The 25,436-nt window shown below is 42.0% G+C and overlaps 8 protein-coding genes across 8 annotated transcripts; 4 read left to right on the top strand and 4 right to left on the bottom strand.

The window, feature by feature from the left end:
* Positions 1–2,379: 2,379 nt before the first annotated feature.
* EAF01_007762 (uncharacterized protein) lies at positions 2,380–4,479 on the top strand (the record flags this gene model as incomplete). Its single annotated transcript, XM_038916018.1, has 2 exons — positions 2,380–2,638; positions 2,687–4,479. 2 exons carry the CDS (start codon positions 2,380–2,382, stop codon positions 4,477–4,479), a joined length of 2,052 nt encoding a protein of 683 aa, XP_038768489.1.
* Positions 4,480–4,936: 457 nt separating this feature from the next.
* Positions 4,937–8,680, bottom strand: EAF01_007761 (uncharacterized protein; the record flags this gene model as incomplete). Its single annotated transcript, XM_038916017.1, has 1 exon — positions 4,937–8,680. The coding sequence occupies one exon, from the start codon at positions 8,678–8,680 to the stop codon at positions 4,937–4,939; it is 3,744 nt and encodes a 1,247-aa protein (XP_038768488.1).
* Positions 8,681–9,266: 586 nt separating this feature from the next.
* EAF01_007760 (uncharacterized protein) lies at positions 9,267–10,249 on the top strand (the record flags this gene model as incomplete). The annotated part of the gene is made up of 2 exons (XM_038916016.1): positions 9,267–9,290; positions 9,365–10,249. 2 exons carry the CDS (start codon positions 9,267–9,269, stop codon positions 10,247–10,249), a joined length of 909 nt encoding a protein of 302 aa, XP_038768487.1.
* Positions 10,250–10,538: 289 nt separating this feature from the next.
* EAF01_007759 (uncharacterized protein) lies at positions 10,539–11,622 on the bottom strand (the record flags this gene model as incomplete). The annotated part of the gene is made up of 2 exons (XM_038916015.1): positions 10,539–11,497; positions 11,553–11,622. 2 exons carry the CDS (start codon positions 11,620–11,622, stop codon positions 10,539–10,541), a joined length of 1,029 nt encoding a protein of 342 aa, XP_038768486.1.
* A 3,252-nt stretch (positions 11,623–14,874) lies between these two features.
* EAF01_007758 (uncharacterized protein) lies at positions 14,875–17,362 on the bottom strand (the record flags this gene model as incomplete). The annotated part of the gene is made up of 4 exons (XM_038916014.1): positions 17,339–17,362; positions 16,009–17,223; positions 15,877–15,956; positions 14,875–15,823 (listed from the first exon to the last, which is right to left on the bottom strand). Exons 2-4 carry the CDS (start codon positions 16,885–16,887, stop codon positions 14,875–14,877), a joined length of 1,908 nt encoding a protein of 635 aa, XP_038768485.1. The 5' UTR covers positions 16,888–17,223; positions 17,339–17,362.
* A 103-nt stretch (positions 17,363–17,465) lies between these two features.
* On the bottom strand, positions 17,466–18,995 carry EAF01_007757 (uncharacterized protein; the record flags this gene model as incomplete). Its single annotated transcript, XM_038916013.1, has 1 exon — positions 17,466–18,995. One exon carries the CDS (start codon positions 18,993–18,995, stop codon positions 17,466–17,468), a length of 1,530 nt encoding a protein of 509 aa, XP_038768484.1.
* Positions 18,996–22,059: 3,064 nt separating this feature from the next.
* On the top strand, positions 22,060–23,251 carry EAF01_007756 (uncharacterized protein; the record flags this gene model as incomplete). The annotated part of the gene is made up of 2 exons (XM_038916012.1): positions 22,060–22,297; positions 22,389–23,251. 2 exons carry the CDS (start codon positions 22,060–22,062, stop codon positions 23,249–23,251), a joined length of 1,101 nt encoding a protein of 366 aa, XP_038768483.1.
* A 1,180-nt stretch (positions 23,252–24,431) lies between these two features.
* Positions 24,432–25,217, top strand: EAF01_007755 (uncharacterized protein; the record flags this gene model as incomplete). Its single annotated transcript, XM_038916011.1, has 1 exon — positions 24,432–25,217. One exon carries the CDS (start codon positions 24,432–24,434, stop codon positions 25,215–25,217), a length of 786 nt encoding a protein of 261 aa, XP_038768482.1.
* Between the last annotated feature and the right edge of the window lie 219 nt (positions 25,218–25,436).

Below are 25,436 nucleotides of genomic sequence, written 5' to 3'. Positions count from 1 at the left end.
GATAAGCTTGTGAGACCCCCTCATCACGTAATCCATGTTGGGTATCAGCGCCGATGAAGGTTGGGATCAGCTAGGTTTCTAATGTCGTCTAGAGACGAATCAGGAGAAATACGCATTTGGGATTTGCTACTTTGACATCAATATCTGATAAATGGGGGATATCTTGGTTTTCAATTGGGTAGATGGTTCTTGATAATGGGATGGATAAATTGGATCATTCGCAGCCTAGAGCGGGAGGGACAGTTCTTATAGATTTGTGCATAGGTGGGTGGGCTTTAGGGTACGATCGTATACGGTATATGGAGAGATTGTTGTAGAGTGAGGCTTTGTGTTTGCTTGCTTACTTACTTGGAGGAGAGGAATGAGGGGATGAATGAGGAGATGAATGAGAGGACGAATGAGAAATATTAGTTGCATGTTTGTATGTATATGTGTATATGTGTATGTAAAGAACCCTCTGCAGAAATCTGGTGATCAAAGCCAGAGGATTAAAGTAAGTCGCGAGGATCTGGTGGATCAATCAATCAACTATACATATTCCGTAAGACTCTTTCCACGGTTGAAGCTTGCGAATGTGAAAAGTCGGAGCCGTATTCCATCCACTTGTATGGAGCCGAACGAAGGATTTCGCATGCAGTATGGCTGGTATGTAATGCAATGTAATAACCTTGGAATACTCTGTACAGGTGTGTGTAGCTATTTGTAGTTGTGGCTGGTGGTTTGGTTGGCTCGAGGTTGGGTGGGATGTAAACGAATCGTTCCCTTTTGGGAGTTGATTAGTAAGGATATTAGAGAGAGATGTGCAACTTGATCTTCAAAGTTACTTCACCAGATGACAGTTTAATGTCGGAAAGCTGTTTGAGACAATGTTAGGTATGTTACCAGTATGGAGAAGTTTGTTTAATAAGGCTGAGTGAGTCACTCGATCGAGTCAATGAAGGGGAAGAGGAGAAGTCGAGAAGCGAAGAGGAAAATTGACGGTCAATGTTATAAGGTTATGGTTAGTATAAGGGATGGCATGGTAGAGGGAGGATAATAGGATATGGACATCTAAGACACTTTGGTACAATGTCATTTCTCTCTTCGTGTGAACTCGGATGATAAATTATTACAATTATTACATGCCATCGCTCGCCTGTTAGTCATGGGATTGAAATCCATATCAATCGTCAAACATACAAGAAGATTGAATCTCTATCAATTTATCAATGCATATTTTAATCTCTAGAAGATACGATATTTCCGTGTTGATGTATTTTGGTACTGTTGCAGTTTCAGTGGGTGGAAGTTGGGATTTGGGAATTGGGAATTGGATGTATTGCTAGAGATTGATACCCAAATGTCTTCTTTTGCGAGTCTGGTCTTCAAACACCCGTTCATGTATTTGCTTTTGTGATTGCGTCACAACTTACAACTAACATGCAAGTTACATCGGATTCATCTCATAAGGTTTTGATGAACCTACACGAGCTACACTATAGATGAAGAAGAAAAGGGAGACTTCTCAAACTGTGGGGTTTCTGTTTCAAGTAAAGTTGTGTTTCTCTTACTTCCATCCAGCTTCTACATCGGAGTACCAGAAAATGTTTCCATGTTTCAGACGTGGCACTTTCTGTCTTTCTTTTTGGCTTCAGTGCCTATAGGTTCGTGTGGTTGATTGGTAGCGCCCGTGAACCTAACACGTTACTGCGTATTCCTCAAATGATATGGACAGGGCAGGGATTTATATCGACGTCTAAAATCCTTTCGAGGATGCAAAGTGGATCGATTGGCTGTAATGCTGTAATGTCCACTCATCCTTAGTTCACCGTTTCTATCATTTCGTACCTCTACCATTGACAATTAGTCTCGACTCTCCAAACATATTGTGGGGCGAGTTAAGCGCAGGCAGAATTTAAGTAAATTCTACGAGAGTATCATAACCTGTGATGGCTTGTTGGTATTCATACTTTTGGTGGATATTTTCACGACTTCCAAACCCCAAGGTAGCTCGAGGTTCGGAGGGGCGTTTCACGGTTAGTTTCCGATGACATGGAGACGCGGACCATACTGATGGTAATCCTTAATCCTCCTCCAAGCACTCTCATCTGCAATCCGGTTAATAAAGGCATCCAAGGTAATGTTTACAGTGCAACCCTGCCAGCTGCGCCTCCATTCATACGTTCAAACGTATGTTTTTGTGGATACAGTGCAGTAGGTTGAGCATCGTTCGAGTTTTAGAGCTTATTCTATTCTCATCTCTCCCCATGTCATCTTCTGACCGGGGTCTTTGACATGTTGACTTTAGATCTACGGATACCCAACGTGTGATATGCTTCTGGTTCCTTTTGCGACGTTGATGTTTTTTTTCTGTTGTACTACGAGTAATGTAGCTTCATAATGATTTTCTCATACGCTTCATTGATTCTAATTCTTTTGCTGTCGACTTTTGTTAACACGCAATCTCTTTCGGACGAAATTAGTTCTCTCCCGCCATGCTCGGATAGCTGTCTCGATACTGCTACAAGCACACTTGGATGTAGTATTGGTGATTATAGTTGTTTTTGTGCAGACGAAAGTGGAAACTCGACACAGAGTTCGACCGTATCGAATGCAACCACCTGTATACAAGACTCATGTAGTCTGATTGATGCTAGCAGTAAGTTTCTCCCCGGATAGTTCAGAACTCATGCTTAATTCCTCATAGCTACCTTGAAGGTTGTTGGCCAGATTTGTGTCCTTATTAATGACCCCACATCATCCTCCTCGAGCTCTTCATCAGTAACATCAAGCGCCTTGAGCTCTTCCCCTACGTCATCACAGAGTAGTATAACTTCGAGTAGTGCAGTATCATCTACTTCGATGGCCTCTACTTCAGCGACCGCGACTGCTACGCCAATCGCACTAGCAAGCTCGCCGTCTAGTACACCGACGTCCTCCAATGACTCTTCGGGTAAGGGTATGAGTGATGTCGCGAAGGCTATGATCGTTCTGGCCGTCGCGGCCTTGTTACTAATACTCGCTGTCGGTGCATGGCTATTATGGAGACGGAGAAGAAACCAGAAAATCTCTTCAACAAGAGGGAAGTTCAAGAATCTTGACGAGGATGAAGAGATGGGCAAGACGCCCGTGGAGCTTCAAGGAAATGATACCCAAATTTTCAAGTGGGGAGGTATTGGCGTTCGGAAATCATTCAGGGTCCACACGCAACGGATCACTTCATACATGTCGCCAACCTCTCCGAAGAACAAAAACCGTGGTGAATTTTGGGGAGAGCCACGAGGTCTCCTATCGACAATAGATGAAAATTTACGAGGAGTGAGACAAATTCCCGAGCCAGTTGGTCGAATTGATACTACTCCTGTAAGGTGGCCTTCGACATCCACAGCTAACTCCCCTACATCTCCTGAGATGATCGAACCTAGAGGTGCTCTATTCCCTCCTCATCACTCTCGTAATAATTCCAGCACACGAGAATCCTTGCCGCCCGTATTACCAGCACTTGACCTACCTTCTATAACTCTTTCGACATCCTCTAGACCTAATACTCCACATCAATCTCTACCTCGAACCCCTCCACCACCCGAAGTCCCAGTAAAGACCATCGCTCGACTCGACGGACCATTCTCAGATTTCCCCCACAACATGCCACCTTCACCCCGCACCGTCGGAATCTCCTACGGTGCCCTAGCACGCTCCCTCTCCGTCGCCGAAACCCCCTCCTCTCCCCGCGCTCTCCAAACTCGCTCCCGCCACTCCATCTCATCCATCCCCAACACCCCACGAACACCCACCACAACCAGCGAATTCGCCTCGCCCACCTCTCCACCCCTGCAATCCCCCTCGGCGCAATCCTTCCACACCTTCGGCGCTCGCTACTCCACCCACTCCCAAGCCTCCGTCTCCACCTTCCAAACCTTCCCCATCTCCCCCCAAGACATAACCGAAGTTCCTCCTCTCCCCAACATCCCCTCCATCTACCCCACCTCAACATCCCCATCCCCATCCGCATACCCCTCCCTCCCCAACCATCCTCATCCCTCCTCCTCCTCCTCCTCCCACCCCTCAACCTACCACCACTCCAAACAAACCTCCATCTCCAAAGCCAAACCCAAAATGATCTACCTCTCCCACCCCCCCGGCATCCCCATCATCCCCCCCACCTCCATCTTCTCCCCCCCCTCGCCCATCCTCCGATCTCCCCCCTCCAACATTCCCTTCCTCACCCAACGCGAAGAAAAATCCACCAAACCCATCATCTCCATCAAACCCGTCATCGACCGTTTCGATACCCTCAGTTCCTGCGGCTCGCAAAGCAGCAGCGGGAAACCGAATTTGAAACCCCATGTGGAGGAATTATTTCAGGAGGGGCAGGAGAAGAAACGTTTTCAGGAACGGCAGGAGGAGAGGAGGAGGATGAGGAAGGAGAGGACGATGCATGGACAGGGAAGTGGAGATTTGGGGGAGAGGGTCACGAGTTGGTATGATGCTACTGGTTAGATTGGAAGGTTTGGAATGGTAGGGATTGATTCCGGGATTTGGGCTGATGATGAAAAGTTATGAGGGTTTGGCAATCGGCGTTGTGAGATGGAAGATTTCTAGACAGGCAGGGAATGATTCTTTGTTATTGTCAGCGTGTTCTGCATATTATTTTCAGTCATTAGCGAGTTGCACATACTGAAGGAAGCAGGAATATCATGTCGGTGTTGGAATTGAGCGTTTGCGAGGATGCAGCGCTGGGGTTTAATTTCTTTGGTGAATTTTTATTAGAAGGATGATGTATATACAAGACTAAGTTCGTATCCAAAAGTAAATAATAGGAAGAAATGTGCATAAATTACTATATCTACATACCGATGCCCACCCAAATCCCTATGAATTAAAAGATCTATATACCGGTACCCACCCAAGCCACCCAAAATATCTTTATGAACACATTCTAACTCCTCGTGAATATTCATTTTCCCCTTCCTTTACCTTTCCCAGCATTCCCACTATTCATGTCTTCCTTACTTTTCCTTTCCCCAAACCCCTTCATCTCACTCATTCTCCTCGTGCGAACTCTTTGCAGGACCCTTGGCAATTCCTCTTCCATATCCTTCTTCTGTTTTTCCAGCTCCAATTTATCCATCATTACAGACTTGGCTCCCGTACTAGGCCTTGCAGTATCAGGTCGAATAGTACTGGCATTACCAGGACTAGGCCCAAATATTTTCTCTTTCGTGCTACTAAATGTTGGTCTCCTCTTTCTAGTCGATATCATCTGTGGTTGGGCTTCCTCCACAGTTCCATCAGCTGGTATCATTTCCGATTCTACTGTGTCAGGTCTTTGAATCTTATCTACCCACTCCCTGTAACTACCTCTCGTCAATAGCCCGCTCCTAAACTCATTTGCTCCCACCAATAGCTTGACAAGATCAATAAGTTCTTCTAAGTATTCAATGACTTCGATTTGACCAGCAGAGGCAGCATTCCAAGATAGAAATTTTTGCCGGACGAATCTTTTCACCATGGAGACTTCAATTTCTGACCGTTCGTTAGAAGATTCTTTTACATGACCTGAAGAGGAAATAACGACTTCCCGGACACGATTTATCATGCGCAGGTGAGCAAGACGAGCGGAAGGCAAGAATTGAGGAAGTGGAAGTTTAGTCGTAAGTGCCTCGTGAGTGGCAAAAAGAATCAGCGTTATGGATCCAGCAACATTACGCCGATAGGGGTAAACTTGTGCATTGAGTTCTTCGAGAACACCTGACCCATATTCGTGACGTAAAATAAGCATATTCTCCATACGATCTACAATGGCGTGCAATACGTAAAGAATTTCGCTATAGATAAGAGCATGAGGTGCGAAGGAACCTTTGAGGCGTGGCTCATTGGCGCAGAATGGAAGGAAGGTTTCTGCGGCTGCTAAGGCGCCTTCGGCCTTTGCCTTGGCGATAGAAAAGCGGGATATGACAGCTGGAGAATGTACATTGACGTTGTTGATTTCAGTTTCGATACCATATGCTAGGCAGGCCTCCATTTCTGTAATTTGTCGTATGGAACAGGCGAGAGATTCTACAAGACGATCACGTGCTTTGACTGGGAACAACGCAACTTCTACGATGAGAGCCACAATACCACCAATGAAGAAGGCAATCAGTCGTTTCAAGAAATTCCTAGTAGCTGAACCAGGAACGGTGTGATCTTCAGTCGCAAGGACTACAATCGACATCGAGATGATTGTGACCATCCCCGCTTTGATGTATTTAGACCCGAGTTGGATGTAAGTGGATGGAATAATGCCAATAACGATCATCACCACAGCTACTATTCTGTTACCCCCGCGAGCCTCAAAAGCGGCATAACCCCATATACAACCTATCGTTGTACCGACAGCTCGCAACATAAAAGTCATAACTGAGGTTCCAATGGCAACTTCTGTGATGAGGACCAGTTGCAAAGCAGCCCAAAGGCCCCTATTCAAAGAATACCAAGTATTCCACTGAACAAGAAAAGCCGGCCAAGTCACAAGAAAGACGGCAACAGTCAACTTGATAGCGTATGAGATGTCGTCACTACCAACCAAATATTCAATCGCGTCGGCTAACCAATTTCGCAATCGGAACATGCGCGTTCCCCTTTTCTTTCGTTTTACAGTTTTATCTGTAGCTTTAGACGATGGTGTTGGGGGTTCCTTTTTCGGCGTTGCTGACTCCACGTCCTTTTTCGTTAGTAGTGTTTCTCCACTATCAATACTTGCAGCATCACCTTCATCATTGTCCTTCTTTTTGCCCGTTCTTGCATCTTTTCGTGCACTGTCCGGCAACGCTAACATATCCGCTTCACCACCGGACTGAAGCCACTTTCTCCAATTGATCTGTGGAAGATAAATTCTTTTCCGGTCATGTCGTTCTTGTCGTCTTTCAACCAGAACCCGAGAATGTCTAAGCATCTCAAGTGTATGCAGGGCAGCTTGTCGAAGATTCAACAAGAATGAGGAAATCAGAAATGTCTCCATTCGAGGCATTAAATCAACTTGCGGTCCACCAAGATCATGTAGCACAGCGGCGTTTTCCAATGCCGAGGCTGAAGTCCTATCAAAATCCGCAATCGCATCAACTAGAATATCGACCCGAATATCAATCTCTTCGAGTCGAATGCCAGCGGGTGCTCGAGTGCCTGAAGGTAGTTTGGGGACATCGTAGCAATAGGCGAGAGAGGAAGAAACGACATCCACACTCCTATCAATGTTTTCTTGAAGATTTGACAATGGTTTTGCAATGCGTTGCACAAGATACTTCAACAATTCAATATCGCCATACTCGATTTCTTTCCTTGGCTTGATCAACTCCAGATTGTCCATCTCCTTCTCAATCAATGACTTGACCTTTTTCCTATCCTTTCTTCTCTTCTTCTTTTGTTTACGCCTTTCTTTCTTGGAACGTTTCTTCTCATCTGTACTTGAGTCATCGTGTGTGTCCATGTCTGTCGCTGCTCGTGATGAGTCCTCTGTATCTGGAATTTCGATTCCAGCATCTTCAGCCACTGATTTGAGCTGCCCTTCATTCTTGGTTTCGGTCTCTTTTTTGTCATCAACGTCACCCATCAATGCGTATTTGCTTTCACAGGCACAAATAAGAGCAATGGTGTTAGCCACAAGTTTCTTCATTTCAATATCACTGATGGGTTTCACATCTCTCGGTGGTATGACGGCCCAAGCAAGCTCAAAATTACATTCTTGTTGGGCTGCCTTGCATCCTGCCAATTTAGCACGTAGTTGGGCCTTTTTATCCGTCAGTGATTTCAGCTTCACTAGCTGTGGACCTTTGTTGACGTCTTTTGGAAGCGGTTCCGGAGTTTCTTCAGTTTTGTGGAAGAATGAAAGTATTCTTTGCCTTAAAGTCAAGCGGTTGATGTTAGACTTCTCGGGACGCCTTTCAGCGAGAGTCGGTGGTCTATCAAGGTCTGCACCATTTTTACTTCCCGAGGCACTTATGATCTTTTCTAATTTAGTATCTGTGATTGCAATTTCAGAGCCTTCGGCACCGGCAATGAAGTAGCGCCCAGCATCCCGCAAAGCTCCAACAGTTTCGCCAAGGGTCTCGATAGTGGTGATTCCCAGGAAGCTACTAGAGAACTCCGGGAAAACAAGAGTATTCACAGCAAGTAGGACAGCGATAGCAGTTACGATTGGGTAAACAAGCTGGGTGACTGAGAGCGTTGTGACTGCCGTGGCTGTACTGGTCATACTCACGACGCACACTATAACTAGGAGTAGCACCATAAGGAATAGGCGTGGTGTGTGTGACCTTAGGACTCCATGGAAGAGCAGCGATATAGCAAGAAATATACCTCGAATAGTGAATGCTGCTTGAGGATTACTGTCATATATGAGACTCGACAAGTACAATGCGAGCATAGACCAAGCTACTCCAAGCATTGTTCCTGAGAGAGCCAGTATCAGAGCTTCAGCCATCATTCCGAAGCGTCTCCCTGGATGTCCAAAGACGGTGGTCATTGGCGCAAGGTATGCGGCTTTCCCATAAACTGCTACCACCTGCGGAATGATCGCAATAATGATACAGATTGTAGTCGCCAGAGTGTTTTTCAACATTCGCTGCCACAAATTATTCGTTTGCATGTTGGTCCAAATTGCTCTCGCTCTCTTCTCCGCCCATTCCTCCCATTTGCTGGGACTCCATATCGACCTCCCCATCATGTATATATTGTATGTGTGTTTCGGCGCATTTAAGGACTTAAGCAGTCTTACCATGTATGTATGGGTAAGGTCCCAAATATCCAATGGTATCGACAGATGCCTAGATTGGACTTGACGTGAATCCGAATGTTAGAATTGTGTTGGTCGTGTATCGTGAGGCATTATATGAACGTAAGGAAAAAGAAAGATTGGGACTTGTACACCGTTAAACTTCAATTGAATGCATAGCGAAAGGAAAAGCAGATATATTTATAATTTGACGTTAATTAAAAGAAAAGAAAATAGAAATGAATGATTGAGGCGCGATGGGAATTTCTTTCCAAAGTCTGAAAATGCCCAACCTCGAGCCAGCCAATAACGACCCAATTTTAGATCTACAGTGATTAAATTTGCATACAAGGGGTTATTGACCGCCCGTACCTATCTGAGCGAGCTGGAATTCACAGACCCCCGGTGAGCCCAGCCCAGCTAAAAGTATGCCCCGCACTACTTATTACGTACTAAGCAACGAGCAATGATAGACAACGTAACTACATCCATACTTTCTTAACATCAAGATAATAAAAGATCGATTTCTATCACCATGGCGCCTTCTTCAACGGTAATTGTGAGTGTTAATACATTTGTTATCTCTCATACGTTATTACTGAATCATATATACATATGCTAACTCTTACACAGTCTAAACTCAAGGTCCAACTGAAGCTCTCGATTGCCCGGCTTCGTATGGTACAACAGAAAGATGAAGCGGTTTCGAAACAACAACGTAGAGCTATGGCTCAACTTTTAGAGACCGGAAAAGTAGAATCTGCAAAGATTCGAGTCGAGAATATCATTCGATCAGACATCACTACCGAACTCCATGAAATACTCGAGCTCTATTGCGAGCTGCTCCTTGCGCGAACCGGACTCATGGAATCGTCGGTTTGCGATGTGGGCTTAGAGGAAGCTGTCAAGAGCTTAATATATGCTGCGCCTAGAACAGAAATCAAAGAGTTACAACAAGTGCGCGCTTTGTTGTGCGAAAAGTACGGAAAGGAGTTTGCTCTGCAAGCGATGGAGAATAGTGATGAGAAGGTCTCGGAGAAAGTGTTAAAGAAGCTATCTGTCACACCACCAGCCCAGGAATTGGTGAATGGATATTTGGAGGAGATTGCTAGAACATATGGGGTTGATTGGCCAAAGAGACCAAAGGAAGACCTTGGAGAAGCCCCAGAATTTGTAGATGATGACGATGATGACGAAAATCCGAGTGGTGGACAGGCACAAAAGAATCTGGAGGCGCCGCTTGTAGCAAACGGTAAGGCTGATGAAGAGAGAGAGGAGTTGAGCAAAGCTACTCCACCAAAGAATTTTGGGCCTTCAAGCCCACTTAGGGTTAATCCACCAAGTCCCCGTACAGACAACTTACACCCCAGGGTTCGCGGAGCTCTAGACCTGAAGCCAACAAAGAAGATGCAAACTGCGACTACGTCAAAGCCTGGCATTCAAAGCAAGGGTCCAGTTGGCGGCACGATACCAGATGTGGATGAGTTGGCGGCAAGATTTGCAGCATTGAAGAAATGATCAAGATTATAGAACATTGCAACGGCGGCGGAACCAGGAGTTGGAGGGCATATTCAGGCAGGCATAGGGATTTATTTTTCTTTGGCGTCAATCTATACCACTATTCAGATGCTGTGTGATTTTATACGGGGTCACGATCATGGCCACTGCAGGAAATAATTTAATCATAGAAACCTTCATCCATTAACAACCTAGTCTACCAAGTCTTTTCTGAGGTAATCTACCGAGATCTTCCATCTTCCAGTCCTTCCAGAGATTTTGACGCAGTATCGAGGTTCGATCTCCTTTCTTAGGATTCTCTCTTTTTCTGATGGAAGTCATGCAACAAGGGCTTAATGTTTCCATCGTACCCACTCTTCCTCATCCATTCGCCCACCGACTTGATCCTTCCCGGCAAAATCTCATCCATCAAAGCCCAATCCTTTCTTACCTTGCCACTCTTCCAAAATCTCCAGAACCCACCAAAATTCTCCCGATACGTTTGCAATGTTCCTTCGTCTTCGGGAGCACTGTGCCCAAACTTCGCATCCGGATTTGGGAAGAGGCCAAGATCAAACCAGCCATCAACCGTCACATCTCTATACACCGATTTCTTCCCGGTCGCTTCAGTAAAAGCGGCCGGAATATCAGCCCAAACAACTTCCTGAGAAGCAACATGGAGATTAAGTCCATTGCTGCGATCGGGATGATCAAATACCCATCTGGCATATTTCCCAAAATCCTCTAAAGCAATCAACGGCGCACTTCCTCTTGGACCCAAGGGCGCAACAAAAGCCAAAGTCTCAGGGTCGTCCTTGTCAGGATGAGGAGCTAAAAGCTCATTCAACATTTCCATATACAAACAACTAGTCAAGATACTCCACTTCATCTTCTTCTTATCCTGCACACTAATCCAATCTGCAACCTTAGCTTTCGCATCCATATGACCATCTCTAAAATCATTATCGAAGTCGGAGATCTTGAGGGAATACTCAAGGCTGGAGTACAAGAAATATTGCAACTTGTGTGTGCGTGCGATTTCGTAATAACGTATGCCCCAATAGATTTCGCCCTTTTCGCCAATGGCATCACCATTGGTGTTGATGAAGGCGTGAGTGCATCCAGAGAAAAATCTATGGAGATCATGCTCGGAGTAGATATCTCCTTCGACGATGGTCACCCCTGGAAGTTGTGCCAGCTCTTGTGCGTGTGCAGAGTTGGCACTTCGAGTTACGAGGCGAATGTTACAGGCGTCATCTTGAGCTAGTTCTAAGGGAGTGTTAATAGATCTGAGGAGAGATATGTGGGCCTTATAAGTACTTGCCTTTAACTACGGGCATGCCTTGGACGCCTGTGCCTCCAATGACGAGAACAAGGGGTTTTGTAGAAGACATTCTGTTATTTCACTGAAATTTGTAGATGTGGATTGTTGTTGAGATTATTGAAATGTGTTAGACTAAATATATTGGGTATCCTGAATTTGATCTTTATAAACTCCCTCCAGAAATTTCCAACGACAAAAACTCCATATACCTTTCTCAATATCACTAATCATATCCTATGCCTCCCTCCTTCTCGGCGCAAATGTCTAATCGCCTACACCTCGATTGTGGCATCATCTGCATACCTCGCATCAATTCACAAATTGTTTATTAATCATTCACTTCTCACTCACATCTCTATTCTCTTTCCTCCGCGCAATCTCTTTATCCAGAGCGCCACAATCGAGGTGCCAATTTAAGCGAGCCCTTTTAGGAGTCGATGATGAGAAATGAATAGTAATCATGCAACAAAGAAAATGCTTACTCCGCAACAAGCATGAGTCTTTGATGGAATTATTAGCATAATAATTTTTGGATTATTGGATCAGAAGGTTTGAGTGCTGTGAAAAGCTGTGGAAATGTACTGATGCTAGTTTTGATGATTAGTTGGTGGTTAAAAAAATCGATTGCGGGAATGCAAGTATTCTAATCATAAAGTCTTGGTATACTTTTGTGTAGAGGTCGAGTAGATACTCCATTGGTCATGCATTTTTTGAACTACTAATACTTGAACTCCTAGATCTAAGTAATCTGACACATAACACCATCTTACTTCATAGGTATCCCTATCACATCCTATACCATGTCAACCTAGTCGGCGGAAAAGATAAAAAGTATAATTGAGCGTAATTGTAAGTGATGCTGCTTTCAGAAGTCTACACATCTCATCCAATATACTAACATCTTAATTTAGAAACTACTCCAAGACCATCCATGTTGAGCCACCACTACTCAGTATTGGAATAGAGAAGAATAAATCACTTGGAAGGCGTGGTACTGTTATTGGTAATACTCCTCATTTAATCAAGATCGAAACTCCGTCTAATTCCACCCACAGTATCATGCGCCGATCCTCGCACTACTCCGGAAAAATTCCTCGGTTTTGAATTTGCCGGTATTCACTTCCCTTCCTTGAAACTCTCCGAGTATTGTAAGATTAATCTACTCTATAGAAGCGGCCATCATCCGTAACGCAGGAGGGCGCGCTCGCCCTGCTCTATCCAGTCTCCTCGCGCTGGATAGCCTAGGAAATACAGGCACAGTCATTTTGATTCACCGCAATGACTGTGGGATGTGTCATTATTTTGAATCTGAGTTTCGTGATATATCAAACGCGAGGCATCCCGAGATTGATCTCCATGGAGAGGAATTTGGTGCTATTGTGGAGTTAGTGTTTTCTTTTTCAGGTTCTGGTGAATGAGTTGAATGCGAGGAGATTATGATGATTAAGGAAGAGTACTCACTGAAGAAATAATAGTCCTGAGAAAACGGTAACGGAAGATGTGGCGTGTTTGAAATCGTTTGAGAGTTGAGGAAAGACGAATTTGGAAACCGTGGGATTGGTCTTAAATACTTTCTCCGGAGTAATAAGGAGAGTGTCTGAGTTAATAACCAAGAGATGAGCTGGACTAGATAATTGCTACCGGTGAACTGTTTTATCTGGCAGTTGGAAAATGCACCTGTTGTATTTTCATTAATACAGCAATGTTGGGTCAGAATTAAAAGTAGAATTTCTCTATCTGTAGACTTTCTGATCTCCAAAGTACCAGAATGGCATGTTACATACACTACGTGTCGTTTCAAATGAATCGCAAGTACCAAACACTTTCTTCAAATGATTTAAGTGAATTATTGCGAACACGCTCCTGTGATTTTTGTCCAAAGATTCCAGAAGACTTTGAAGAAGTGTGAAAATTAATTGTTTTTGTTCATGGCTTCAATTAATAACTGATACTGAGTGGTCTAATATAAGCCATTCTAATCTGAACAAGTCTATCTTATTATCATATCTACAAAGGACTTGTTATAATTGACCAGCTTTCTACTCTCATTCTATTCTATAAACCCACTACCCTATTCATTCATCATTTATTCATTATTTATTCATTTACTATATCCACTTTTCAAAAATTATATACTCAACTCATATATCAAATCATCTTATTTCATTTCATCTCATCTCATTTCATCTCATCTCATCTCATCTTATCTCATCTCATTTTATCTCATCTCATTTCATCTTATTTCATCTCATCTTATCTCATCTTATCTCATTTTATCTTATTTTATTTTATCTTATTTCATCTTATCTCATCTCATCTCATCTTATCTTATCTCATCTCATCTCATCTCATCTCATCTCATCTCATCTCATCTCATCTCATCTTATCTCATTTCATTTCATCTCATCTCATCTTATCTTATCTTATTTTATCTTCATTTATTATTTATTTATATTACAATCTCTACTTTACATTATTTACTAAAAAAAAAAAAAAAGTATTAAAAGTTCAGCTATTTAACTTAATCTATTAATATTCATCAGGTTAAAAGATAATATATTATAATCCTACTTATATCTCTGAGATCGAAGCTTTAATGTATCCTACACTAGTCGAGTAATATATTCTATCACTCTGTCATAAGGGACGTTTTCGGATATGGGGAGGTATGGGTTTAGAGTTATATCTTGGAGTTCGGCTATTTGGGCTGGAGATGGGCAAACATGCTTTTGGTTATGGGGAGATCCCTTGCAGGATGTCTTTCTTCGTCACTCAATGCATCAACATTCATCTCGACAGCTCTTAGTATTTCTCTGCCTGTGTTTTTATCACATGTGTCAAGTTAACTTTGAGCTTCAGATTCTATAGTATACGGGATAATGTCTATAGTATGCAATCATACATGACTCATGCTGCCATGATTTAGCTTTCGATTCCCCGGCGAAGGCTTCGAAGCTTTCCCATCTGAGGGTCAGAATCATTGTTCGATAGGAATTCGCCCATCCCAATCTCCTTTCCAACTTAGGGTCTGACTCAAGCTTAAGGTCTAAATTGCAGCATACATATTATAGTCAGGAGCATGTAGTGGATGGCGATGGATTGATAATAATATATTAAAGCAACGACTTGTACACCTAGTAGCCGATGCGTCTTCATCGATCTGTATCCCAATAGTCCCGAAGAGAAGTTATTACCACACTCCACCCATAGCACAAACCGTGGAGCGTAGTTACATTCATCAACCAATTTTACTATATCATCTGCCCCCATATCATCTGCATTGAGGTGCGTTCTAACGCCAGATCACGTGAAACATGGGTAATTAACACTCCTCCCAAGCCCCAGGCATCCCCTTTTCTGGATGATCAACCAGTTCCCAGAAATACCAGAGATCTTCGTAGTAGTTCCAACGCGGTTCATCTAAGGAATACCAGAACTTCCAATCCTCAATAGCTGGTCCATAGACAAAGCTTATCAGATGTGCCGGCTCTACATACATGTCACATTCCCAAATATCCCTTCTCGCGTACACCCCCCATTCAGAGATACTCTCCATGAAATTATCATGCTCTAATTTGCCGTATTTCAGTAGATCAATGCCGGAATCATGTAGTATCTCGAGCCAAATTCGCACAGAAATTGGGCATGTCCATGAGCAGTGCAAAGCATGAGGGTAAATCCAATAGTTTCCACTCAACGAGCAAGATATAAGACCTCCGCAGAAGACTTCTGAACCGTTGGCAACGAGGCGTTCAATCAACTCGATTGATGTAGAACACTTTGCTTTTGAAAATCGACCACTCGGTCCAAATTCTGCTTTCCCAGGTCTTAGCTGAGTCGAGTCGGAGCACACAGTCGATTCTCCATTTTCTCTTAGCCAAGTAAATATAACGCTTGAAAGACACGCAAGCTCGATTGATAGAAAAGTATTGCCAATATGCTCAGGCCTGATTCTGAAAACCATCTTGCAGCAAGCTTCGTTCAATTGGTCTTCGTGAAGCATTAGTGATATTACGTCAGCTGTGCTATGAATCACATTACTAATTTTGTTACAAACTTTCAGTGCGAACATCATCCTTTCCTCGAAACACCACTCTTTGAATGTCGGATCAATATTATGAAGCAGCCAAGCTAGACTATCAAGATCAATATCATAGTCCGAAATAATTTGCAACGGATTATGAATCTCAGATATTGGATAGAGTAGCTGCAGCACACTGATCTGAGAAGGGCCTTTACTGGACCAGCCAACACTATATAATAACGCAGATCTGCCTCAACTATTATTGAAAGCCATATATGCCACAAAGGTCAGAGTACATACGTCCTGAAAGAGTCATTCGGATCTGCTCCTTGATTGAGTAGGAAACAGCACATATCATAGTCTCCCTGCGCGCTAGCTACCTATGATAATTAGACTCTTACAGTCCTTGGGGAAAAGGAGATATTTACATACATCAAGCAATGTCCCGCCTGTGGCTAATCTATCAAATGGGGTAGCCTTTTTACTCTTTAACAATACTTGAAGTCCGGATAAGTCCCCTCGGTATACACATTGCCAAGCCGGCGAATCAAATGCAATTGTGTAGTATTGCCGGAAGTTGAATGTCCACCCTGAAGGTGCTTGATACCCAGAGAATTCCCAAGTATAGCTCGTAGATGAAAATAACTGAGGAATACTAAACTTCCTCTTAAAGTAGTCAGCCTGCTCATCAAGCTTCGATCGTGTTCTTCCTCTCATGGGTCTCTTCGTTTCATAATCATAAACAACAGTATCGCGCGATTGGAGCAGGGTACTAGACATGGCATCGACAGAACGTGTAATGAAAATCTTTAACTCCTCGATTCCTTGCAGCTGACGATTCGCATTACTTTGACCTGCCTCTAATTGAAGCTTATGGTATTCCAATTGAAGTGCGTCCGAGTATGTCTGCTGAGAAAGTATAAGCATATATTGCGCATCTCTCAATCGATTCCGAAATTTATCGAGTGTATCTTTCTTCAAAACCACTTTCGCGCTACCGATCTTGCGTCGTTTGGAGATAGCCCTATTCAGATCATTCACTGTCGTATTGAGGATATTTGTTCCACGGCGACAAAGCTCTAGGCACTTTGTGACCGTAGCCGAAGGAATCGATGGCAGATTTGAATTAGTGATGTGCATATCGGAAAGAACCAGACTCAGTGCGTCGAGCTCTTCAAGGGTGTATTGGATATCTTCAGGCGCTTCTTTAACTTCGTCCCAAAATTGTTTCAATTTTCTAATGCCGTCCATGAGCTGAAGCCCCATCGAGGCTACGCCCATGCCGCTGGCAATGATGCCAATTTCTGCCATGAGTATGGTGTTGAAAGACAAGATCTATTCCGAAGCTCGTGAAATAAGTATGTTTTGTACGGAAAAATATACGATGTGAATTCAAATCAATTCAAATCAATTGGGAGAATGAAAGGAAATTTCAAGGTCGAGCTCGAGGTCTGCGTCGATTCGCGACGTGGAATCAAAAGTAAGCACAGCCGCCTCAACAGAGTACTTGTCCAATCCATCCCAACGGCAGGAACCTATGTGGCAGTGTTTTCATGCTTGCCAGTGGAATAGAAAAGAAATAAGTCAGCCCACAACCAATTGAAATAGCCTAATTTCACAATACAACCCATCAGATTAATGGTAACACTAGATAAAGCCGTTATCAGAATCGTTGGGATGTCAAAGTTATGTGCTCTTCGTATGCGACAAAGTAGGGAGTAATTTTCAAACTTAGTCTAAGTTCGTGTAACAATACACCCACCTATGATTTTAGTCCTACAGGCCTTGACGGCTCTTAGAAATACACGCTCGGCAGATGTTGAGATTATCCATAAACGGGATTTACCATAATGTAATTGTCCATGGCTGCATTGTTCCATTTCTAAACCCTAAATCATATCCTCAAATTTCGACCGAATAGGACTTGCCCTCTTCCTCCTCAACTCTAGCTCTCGTCTTGCCTTCACTTTAATTGCTCTTCTTTGACTCAGCGACCTTTGTCTTTCAATTCTCAAAGCAGTCGGTGCAGCAGGATGTGGAGAGCGTAAAAGCGATGTTCTCTTCGCTACATCCCTTGCTGTCTCCTTGAACTTGGCTAATCGTATTCTTCTTGCACCTGATCCGTTATGCTCCACCCCTTTTGCTCCTGTCTGTACCGATCGCGAATAATAATTCACGGTGCCTATCATTGCCTCAGCTTTCAATTCTGCTTTCATCGCTTTTCTCCGAGCTAGGAATGATCCTCTCATCGCGTCGCGCTCTTTTCTTTCACTCTCCGTTGCTCTAAGATTTTGTTTCCTTCGCTCCCAACGTGTCCTCAATGTTCTCTTTCGCTCCAAACGATCAGCCAACATGGCTCGGCCGCGTGCTTGGTGCCTGAGTCTTTCTTCAATCCTTCGCGCTTTCCTATCCTTTTCTTTCTGTCTTCGTGCCAACTTTACCTCCTTAAACATTGATCTTAGACCGTCCTCACGCGCCGTGATTTCCCTTTGTCGTTCAAGAACGTGATCGAAAGATTTGCCTTCTTTTTTCAAGGTTTCGATCTCTCGTTTATCTTGGTTCAATCTCCAGTTCTTATCTTTTTTCATCTCCTTTCCCCTGTGAATTACAAAATCATGAGTTCCTTTCATCTGAGCGATATTATCCCTAGCAAGTAACACCAATTCCTCTTGCTGACGCGATGCATTTCTCCCTACAACCCATACAAGCTCTCTTCCATTACTCCGAGGCTTTATATTGATCCGGGAACTACCAGGCAATTGGCTTTGAATAACTTGAGGATGTAGAGCCAAGCCACCGGGCATCTCCATCATCTTTTGAAACATCTCATCTTCGCTGAACTTGAGATTTTTCGCGAAATGTATGTGAAACTCTGCATTTTGATTGCGTGTCTCTAAAAAGTAATAAGCTTTTGCCAACATCACGCTCAGGTTATCGCCCGTGACATCTTTTGTCAAGTTTATAAGTTTCGCATTGCCACGGCCCCCTTTAGTTTTCATTCCTTTCCCGGGCTTTGGCACCATGAATGATTTTCGTTTGATCAAAATGTATTCGCCAAATTCTGTTGCTCCCAGATCATGAATACGTTCAGCAATCTCCCTCAGTTGATGACGGTCTCCCCTTGAGATATTTTCGAACCCAGTTCTGGGCACTAGCATCCAGCTCGTCCCTTCCCCCGGATCCAATACCGCCTCCTTCCTGTTACACAGGTAGTCTTTCATCACATCACCTATCGACATTACGCCGATAAACTTGTGTGGCTTGCTGTAAGGCTTTTTATCCGCTTCTGCCCATAATATAATCTTTTGCGATTGAAAATCTGTTTGAGAAAAGAGTGATGTCTTGACATAATCCAAAATTTTATGGTTATCAGCTTGCAATTTACCATGTCTTGTCTTTTCCGCGATTCGTGACAGCATAATATGGCGACATTGTTGTGGAATGCGAAGTAGAATGGAGTGGCGCAACGAATCCGTAGATGACTGCTGCGTTACTAGGTGGCAGAACGGCCGGACTGAGATATTGTATATCTTTTCATTGAGATAATGCAACAGAGGGCGCGAAGGAATGAGTTTAGTAGTACTCATGACTATGAGGTGTTTGACGGTGTATGAAATCAAGAAGATCTAAAGGATTTGAAGTTCATGTGGAATTGTTTTAAACCGTTAAAATTTTACACCGCCTTCTTTAAACAAGATGAGTTTTGACCGCTCACGTGTCTTGTCTGACACACATGTTTTGTTGCACATCTGATTTTTTTCTGTCCCCTCTCGTTGATCTCTAGTAACTTGTTGATTAACTAGCATCCTTCATCAGTCTAATCTAACTCATCTCCGGTTATATTACCGAGGTCGATAACGTATATTTGAATAATAACGTAGTTTATCAGCATATAGTCCATATCAGTATATAGCTCATTTTCACCTCAATTTACACCTTTCTTTTTCAACACACATTTTATTAACAATTTATTATAAATTCGAATAACTAAAAAGCCTATATACTCCTTACTATCAAAGCTATTTAGAAAAACAAAAAACAAAGTATTTAAAAGATTATTAATATATATAATATTATAATATAGAATTAATAGTTTTACTTTTTATATAGAATATCGATATAAATCTCATAATCTTTTAAAACTAGAAAAAAATATTATTGTTGAATATATACTTGATATAGATTTGAGAGGTTTTTTATTTAAATTTAGAAATGTAGAAGATATAACAAATTATATTCTTGAATTAAAAAATACGAAGAATATTGAAAAGCTTTAAGTGTATTAATTTATAAAATATTAAATCAAATTAAAAATGTGTTTTAATTATGTTTATAATTTTTAAAAAGTTTTTTGTGAGAATTCTAAACTTATTGAAAAATGGTTTTGATTAATTGTGAATATATGAATAAAATATTATATTTTAAATAGAGATTTCTATAATTTTAATGAAATAGGCTTTATAATAAGAATTATATGTATAATAATAATTGTTATTAATACTAAGAAATATAATAGAAGTAAATCAGTACAATCAAGCAATCGAGAATGAACTATAATAATAATATATGAAAATAAAAAGGATGAAATTATTTCCTTATTTCTAATAGTTTAAGAATAAGTTCATTTCTCTAATTAATATATTGAAACAAATCTTTCTATAGAATAAATTATTAAATTTATATCTAATAGATGGACAAATAATGAAACGGGTTTAGAATGATTGAAACACTTTGATAAGCATACTAAAAATCAAAGAAAGAGCAAATATCGAATATTAGTACTAGATAGGCATGAAAGTCATGAATCAATATTATTTCAGAATTATTATAAGGAGAATGATATTAAATATATATATTTATTATTGTATTCAAGTTATTTAACTTAATCACTTGATATAGGCTGTTTTAGCAATTTGAAACATTTATATAGTATTCAAATTGATGGATTTATTAAGGCACATATTAATTATATTTCGAAGATTAAATTCTTTATAGCTTTTAAAATTATATACAAAAATCAATTACCTCTCAGAATATAAAATTAAGATTTCAAAGAATAGATTTAATATTATTTAATTTTAAAACTATACTTTCGAAATTAAATATTTGAATTTGTATATCTATCCTTTTTCTCTTCCAATCTAAATCAATAAGTCTTTCAAATCTCTTACAATTCAACTAAAGCTTTTTCTCAATCAATATTAATTAAATCTCAAATAAATCGTTATCAATTAAGCTTCTTTATATCTTTATTTGAGATTATACTAATTCTAACTAAAGATATAAAAAAACTAGCTCATAAAAATATACTTTTGAATATAAAGATTTATATACTTTGAAAAACAAATAAGGCATTAAGTAAATATCGATACACAAAAAAAACTCAATTACATTAAGGAAAAGTATTCATTAAACAAAAGGCTTTTAATATATTATCTTAACAAGAAGTTGATATTCAAATTCAACACAATAAACATCAAAATAAAAAGAATCCTAATAAGAAAGCATCTTCTAATAAATACTATAGTAAATATAAAAAACTAGATTATAATTCAAGAATTTATCAAAATAATATAATAGATCCTAAATTATTAAATTCTTAATAGTTTTAATCAATTGATATAATAATTATTAAATAATCTATATTCGAAAATATAAATTGAGATGAAAATGGCCCACATACTGATAAATTACGTTATAGAATCTTAATACATATAGAGTATTTTCTAATAATATTAACTAATTCCTCGAATTTTAATTAATATATACGTTTTTAATTTTTTAATTTTTCTAAATTCTTAAGGTTATATATTGAATTGAATATTATATTTTTGTAACGAGTAACACATGACATTGTAATTACTCATCACGCATACCTTAGTTCAAGACTGACTTGAACTAAGCGATCGTTACTATATAACAGATATAGAGATCCCTTAGGAATCTCTTCTCTCTTTAGCTTTCTTATTCTAATTGTTTGACCTCTATCGATATTCTCTAGTATGTGATCGTAACAAGTTTTATAAATATATCATTAAATCCTAAATACGTGTTTAGCTTGGGCAAAAATCTACTTTTAGTATATTATTCAAATGCGCATTATCGGCCTCGTTATATGTCAATCTTAACTTTCTCCGAAGTGGATTAATGGGACAATATCATTCCGAGATTCGTAATGATTCCCAATGGATTTTTAAGCTTGACATGAAGTTAGATATTGGAGAAGAGTTTTCCGGCAGGTATATTGATCTTTATTCTCCGACTTAGTAACGTGGCCGGTTTCATGATATCTTGTGCTTTGTATGGAGCCCTTGAGAAGGAGATCAGGTATATATATGTGTCAAGTAGGTTCATCATGTAGGACAATTTCTTTCAAGTAAAGATGTATTCATACTATCAAGAGTAGTTTTCTTCATTACTTGTTATTTCCATAAGTCAATCATTCATAAAATTCAACAGCAGTCATATATGCCCTACTTCAAAATGGCAATTCCATCCTCAAACAACAAGACCGTCCTTATAACCGGCATCAATGGCTACATAGCCAGTGTCCTAGGGCTTCAACTTCTACAAGCCGGTTATTCTATTCGCGGTACCACTCGGCGTATCTCTAGCGCTGAGCCATTGCTCAAAGGTCCCTACGCACCTTACATTGACCGAGTGAAGATATATGAGGTACCTGACATGACAGTCTCTGGTGCTTTCGACGAAGCTGTTAAAGGTCAGTCTCAATCAATTCCCTCATTCTCCTTACCCCCTCACTCTCAACGGGTGATCTAAATTGAACCGAAGTGGACTAAACAAGATACCAGGCGTCGATGGTATATTCCACACCGCATCTCCCATAGACTCTAGTCTTAAAACCTACGCCCAAATGGTTACCCCAGCCATAGACGGCACCAACACCCTGCTTTACTCCTCCTTAAAAGCCGGACCCCAACTCAAAGCCGTAGTGGTAACCTCCTCCGCCATCGCTGTCGTAGACCCCCGCACCGACTCCTACACCTTCACCGAGAGCGACTTCGCTTCCTCCTACCTCACCCAAGCGCAAAAAGATCTCCAAGAAAACCGCCCCTCCGATGTCGGACTTCTCTACGCCGCCTCCAAAAGCGCCGCCGAATCCGCCGTCTGGAAATTCCGCTCCGAAAAATCCCCCTCCTTTGCACTCACAACCAACAACCCCGCCTTCGTCACCGGACCTCCAGTATGCCTCCCCGAAACCGGCGAGAAGCTAAACGAATCCCTCAAACCCATCTACAACATGCTCTCTGGCGCCACCAAAACCGTCTCACCTGCCACCGATACCGGCTGTTCCGTAGACGTGCGCGATGTAGCGTACATGCATATCTGGGCGTACGAACATCCTGAAAAATCAGACGGGGAGCGCTACATAGCGTGTTTGGGAACTGGCCCCCCACAGGCGCAGGCGGATATTCTACGGGAGTATTTCAAGGAGAAGGGAGATGAGAAAGCTCTTGAGAAGATCGTGGTTGGAAATCCCGGGGAGGGTTATGTAGGATACAATAAGGAAACGGGGAAAGTAGAGAGTGTAGAATGGGCCCCGGAGAGACCGCGTGTGAGTGGAGAGAAGGCACAGAGGGAAATGGGATTTAGGTTCAGGAGTTTTAAGGAGAGTGTGATTGATACGGCGGAGGCGTTGAGACCTTTACTTTAGGGGTATTGAAGAAGAGAGGAGTTGGATTTGAATTTTGATATATATCAAGTTACTAAGTATTAACTTTGTGTGTATGTTTATCCTGTACTCGACTATATAAAATCACATAGTGTTTGTAGAAGATCAAGGAGCCAAACTCAATTGATTATCGACAATCCCCGAGCAGATTCCACATCCGAAACTCACAATCACAACTCGCATCCAAAACTCGCATGCGAATTCCAAACTCCGAGCCCCTTCAAAAGAACCCCACACCCAAACCCAAATCCGCACGCGCTTTTCACATGATCCAGCTTCCACAGCCCAATTTTCCCACGCTCCAACCACACCCACAAACCCACGTGCCCCTCACACGATCCCGTTCCAAATTCCCAATCCTCCCACCAATCCCCCATCCTCCACACACAACACCCTCCAGCACGCCAAGTCCCTATCCCTATTCGATGCGAAGCCCATGATGAACCACCTCGGCCATCTTCTTCCAACCTCGATAAATGCGATTTTGCTAAATCCTTTCGCAGCTATGGGCGCTTAAGGTGATCCTGCGACCTTTAGTTGGGATGATGATGGGGTCGTGGATTATGTAATAGATGGATAGATCATGCATGGAATAGGAAATTAGATGATTGCTGGGTGGTTTGGAGGTTGTGTATGTACCTATCTATGTGTCACTATGATGGATCGGATGAACTTGACGAACAGCATGAACATGATTGGATAGCACATCTATGCATTTCCATTTCCATTTCAAAGGGAAAAAAACTCCATATCTCAATATCTAAGAACTCATTCCAGAATCTAGAATTCTCAAAGCTCAATACGCCCGGGTCTGTCCCAAGACGTTACGACATCGCATCCCCAAATCCCGACCTCACCCGGTTACCAATCCGTACACATCTACACAACGACAAGAAACATGACCTAGCCTGTATAATGACCGAATGGTCCAACATCTTGGACAAGAGAAGAGAGGGAATATCCATACATAAACTCTTACTGTGTAGATCTTTGTCTCTCGCCCAACAATTTAGCTATTCTTGCTATTCATGTATCCGCACTCTTCCAAGGTTGAGATCGATATTTGATTTCTGGGTTTCTGTTATCTCTTTTGAGTTTACTGACTCGACTGTATAACTTATTCCGTGCTGTAAATTATTTTGCTTCAAGAGCTAGGTACCTGATGAGACTTCATAGGGTATTTCTTTTTGTCTTTATCGGCAATGCTATTGCGGCTGCGATAGTGGAAAGGACGAAAGAGACGGATTGTTCGTTATCGCCCTCTTTATGTTCTACTCAGAAGACATCGTCTACTTCTTCTTCCACTACCTCGTCCACTAAATCTTCTTCCACTACTTCGTCTACTAAATCTTCTTCTACTACCTCGTCCACTAAATCTTCTTCCACGACCTCATCGACTACTTCCTCCTCCACTACTTCATCAACAACTTCCTCTAGCGCATCATCCAGCAGCACCATCGACACAACCGGAACCCTCACCGCCGACTTCTCCGCCTCCGCCACCGCCGCCACCGCCACTTGCGGCGCTGGCTACCTCCCGGAAACCGCCACCAACCAAGCACACTCCGTTCTCCAAGCCAACACCACCAGTACCTGCGCTACCATCTCCCCGGGATGGCCCTGTTTCGGGACCGGCATGCGAGGGAGCCAAGATACCATTTCCGATATCGCGGGTGCATTTAATCCGATCGAGTATCACGGTACCGTTGCCTTTCTATGCAATTTGAGCGAGGTACCGATGACGACGTCGGGATTCGATATCGCGGTCCTGAATGATTTGATCTATGTGAAGCATTGTGCGAATTATACGCCGGCGGCGCTGATGAGTCCGGGTGAGTGGGTGTATGGGTATTTGGATTGGAATACGGTGCAGACGGTGGGACAGAGTAGTGAGTTGTGTACTCATGTTATGAGTCAGGTTGTGGCATATCCTGACCCTATGTCTTGATTGAGAGTTTGAGGGCTTGGATTGGGGAGTTGTTGTGTGTTGGTTGGTTGGTTAGTTGTTTCTGTGTTGGCTTGTATTTTCGGATTTAATAGCAATTTATTTCTTTGAACCTCATGTGTTTTCCAAACTAAAAAATGGGAATCACTTGAAGTGACAGACGATAGAATGATAGGAGACTTGTATCAGTTTTTGATCAGCAAGCAAGTAGGTAGTGTTTTA

Source organism: Botrytis porri (genome assembly GCF_014898465.1).
Source record: "Botrytis porri strain MUCL 3234 chromosome Unknown BPOR_010, whole genome shotgun sequence".
NCBI lineage: Eukaryota > Fungi > Ascomycota > Leotiomycetes > Helotiales > Sclerotiniaceae > Botrytis > Botrytis porri.
This window is presented reverse-complemented; position numbering and strand designations above follow the sequence as displayed.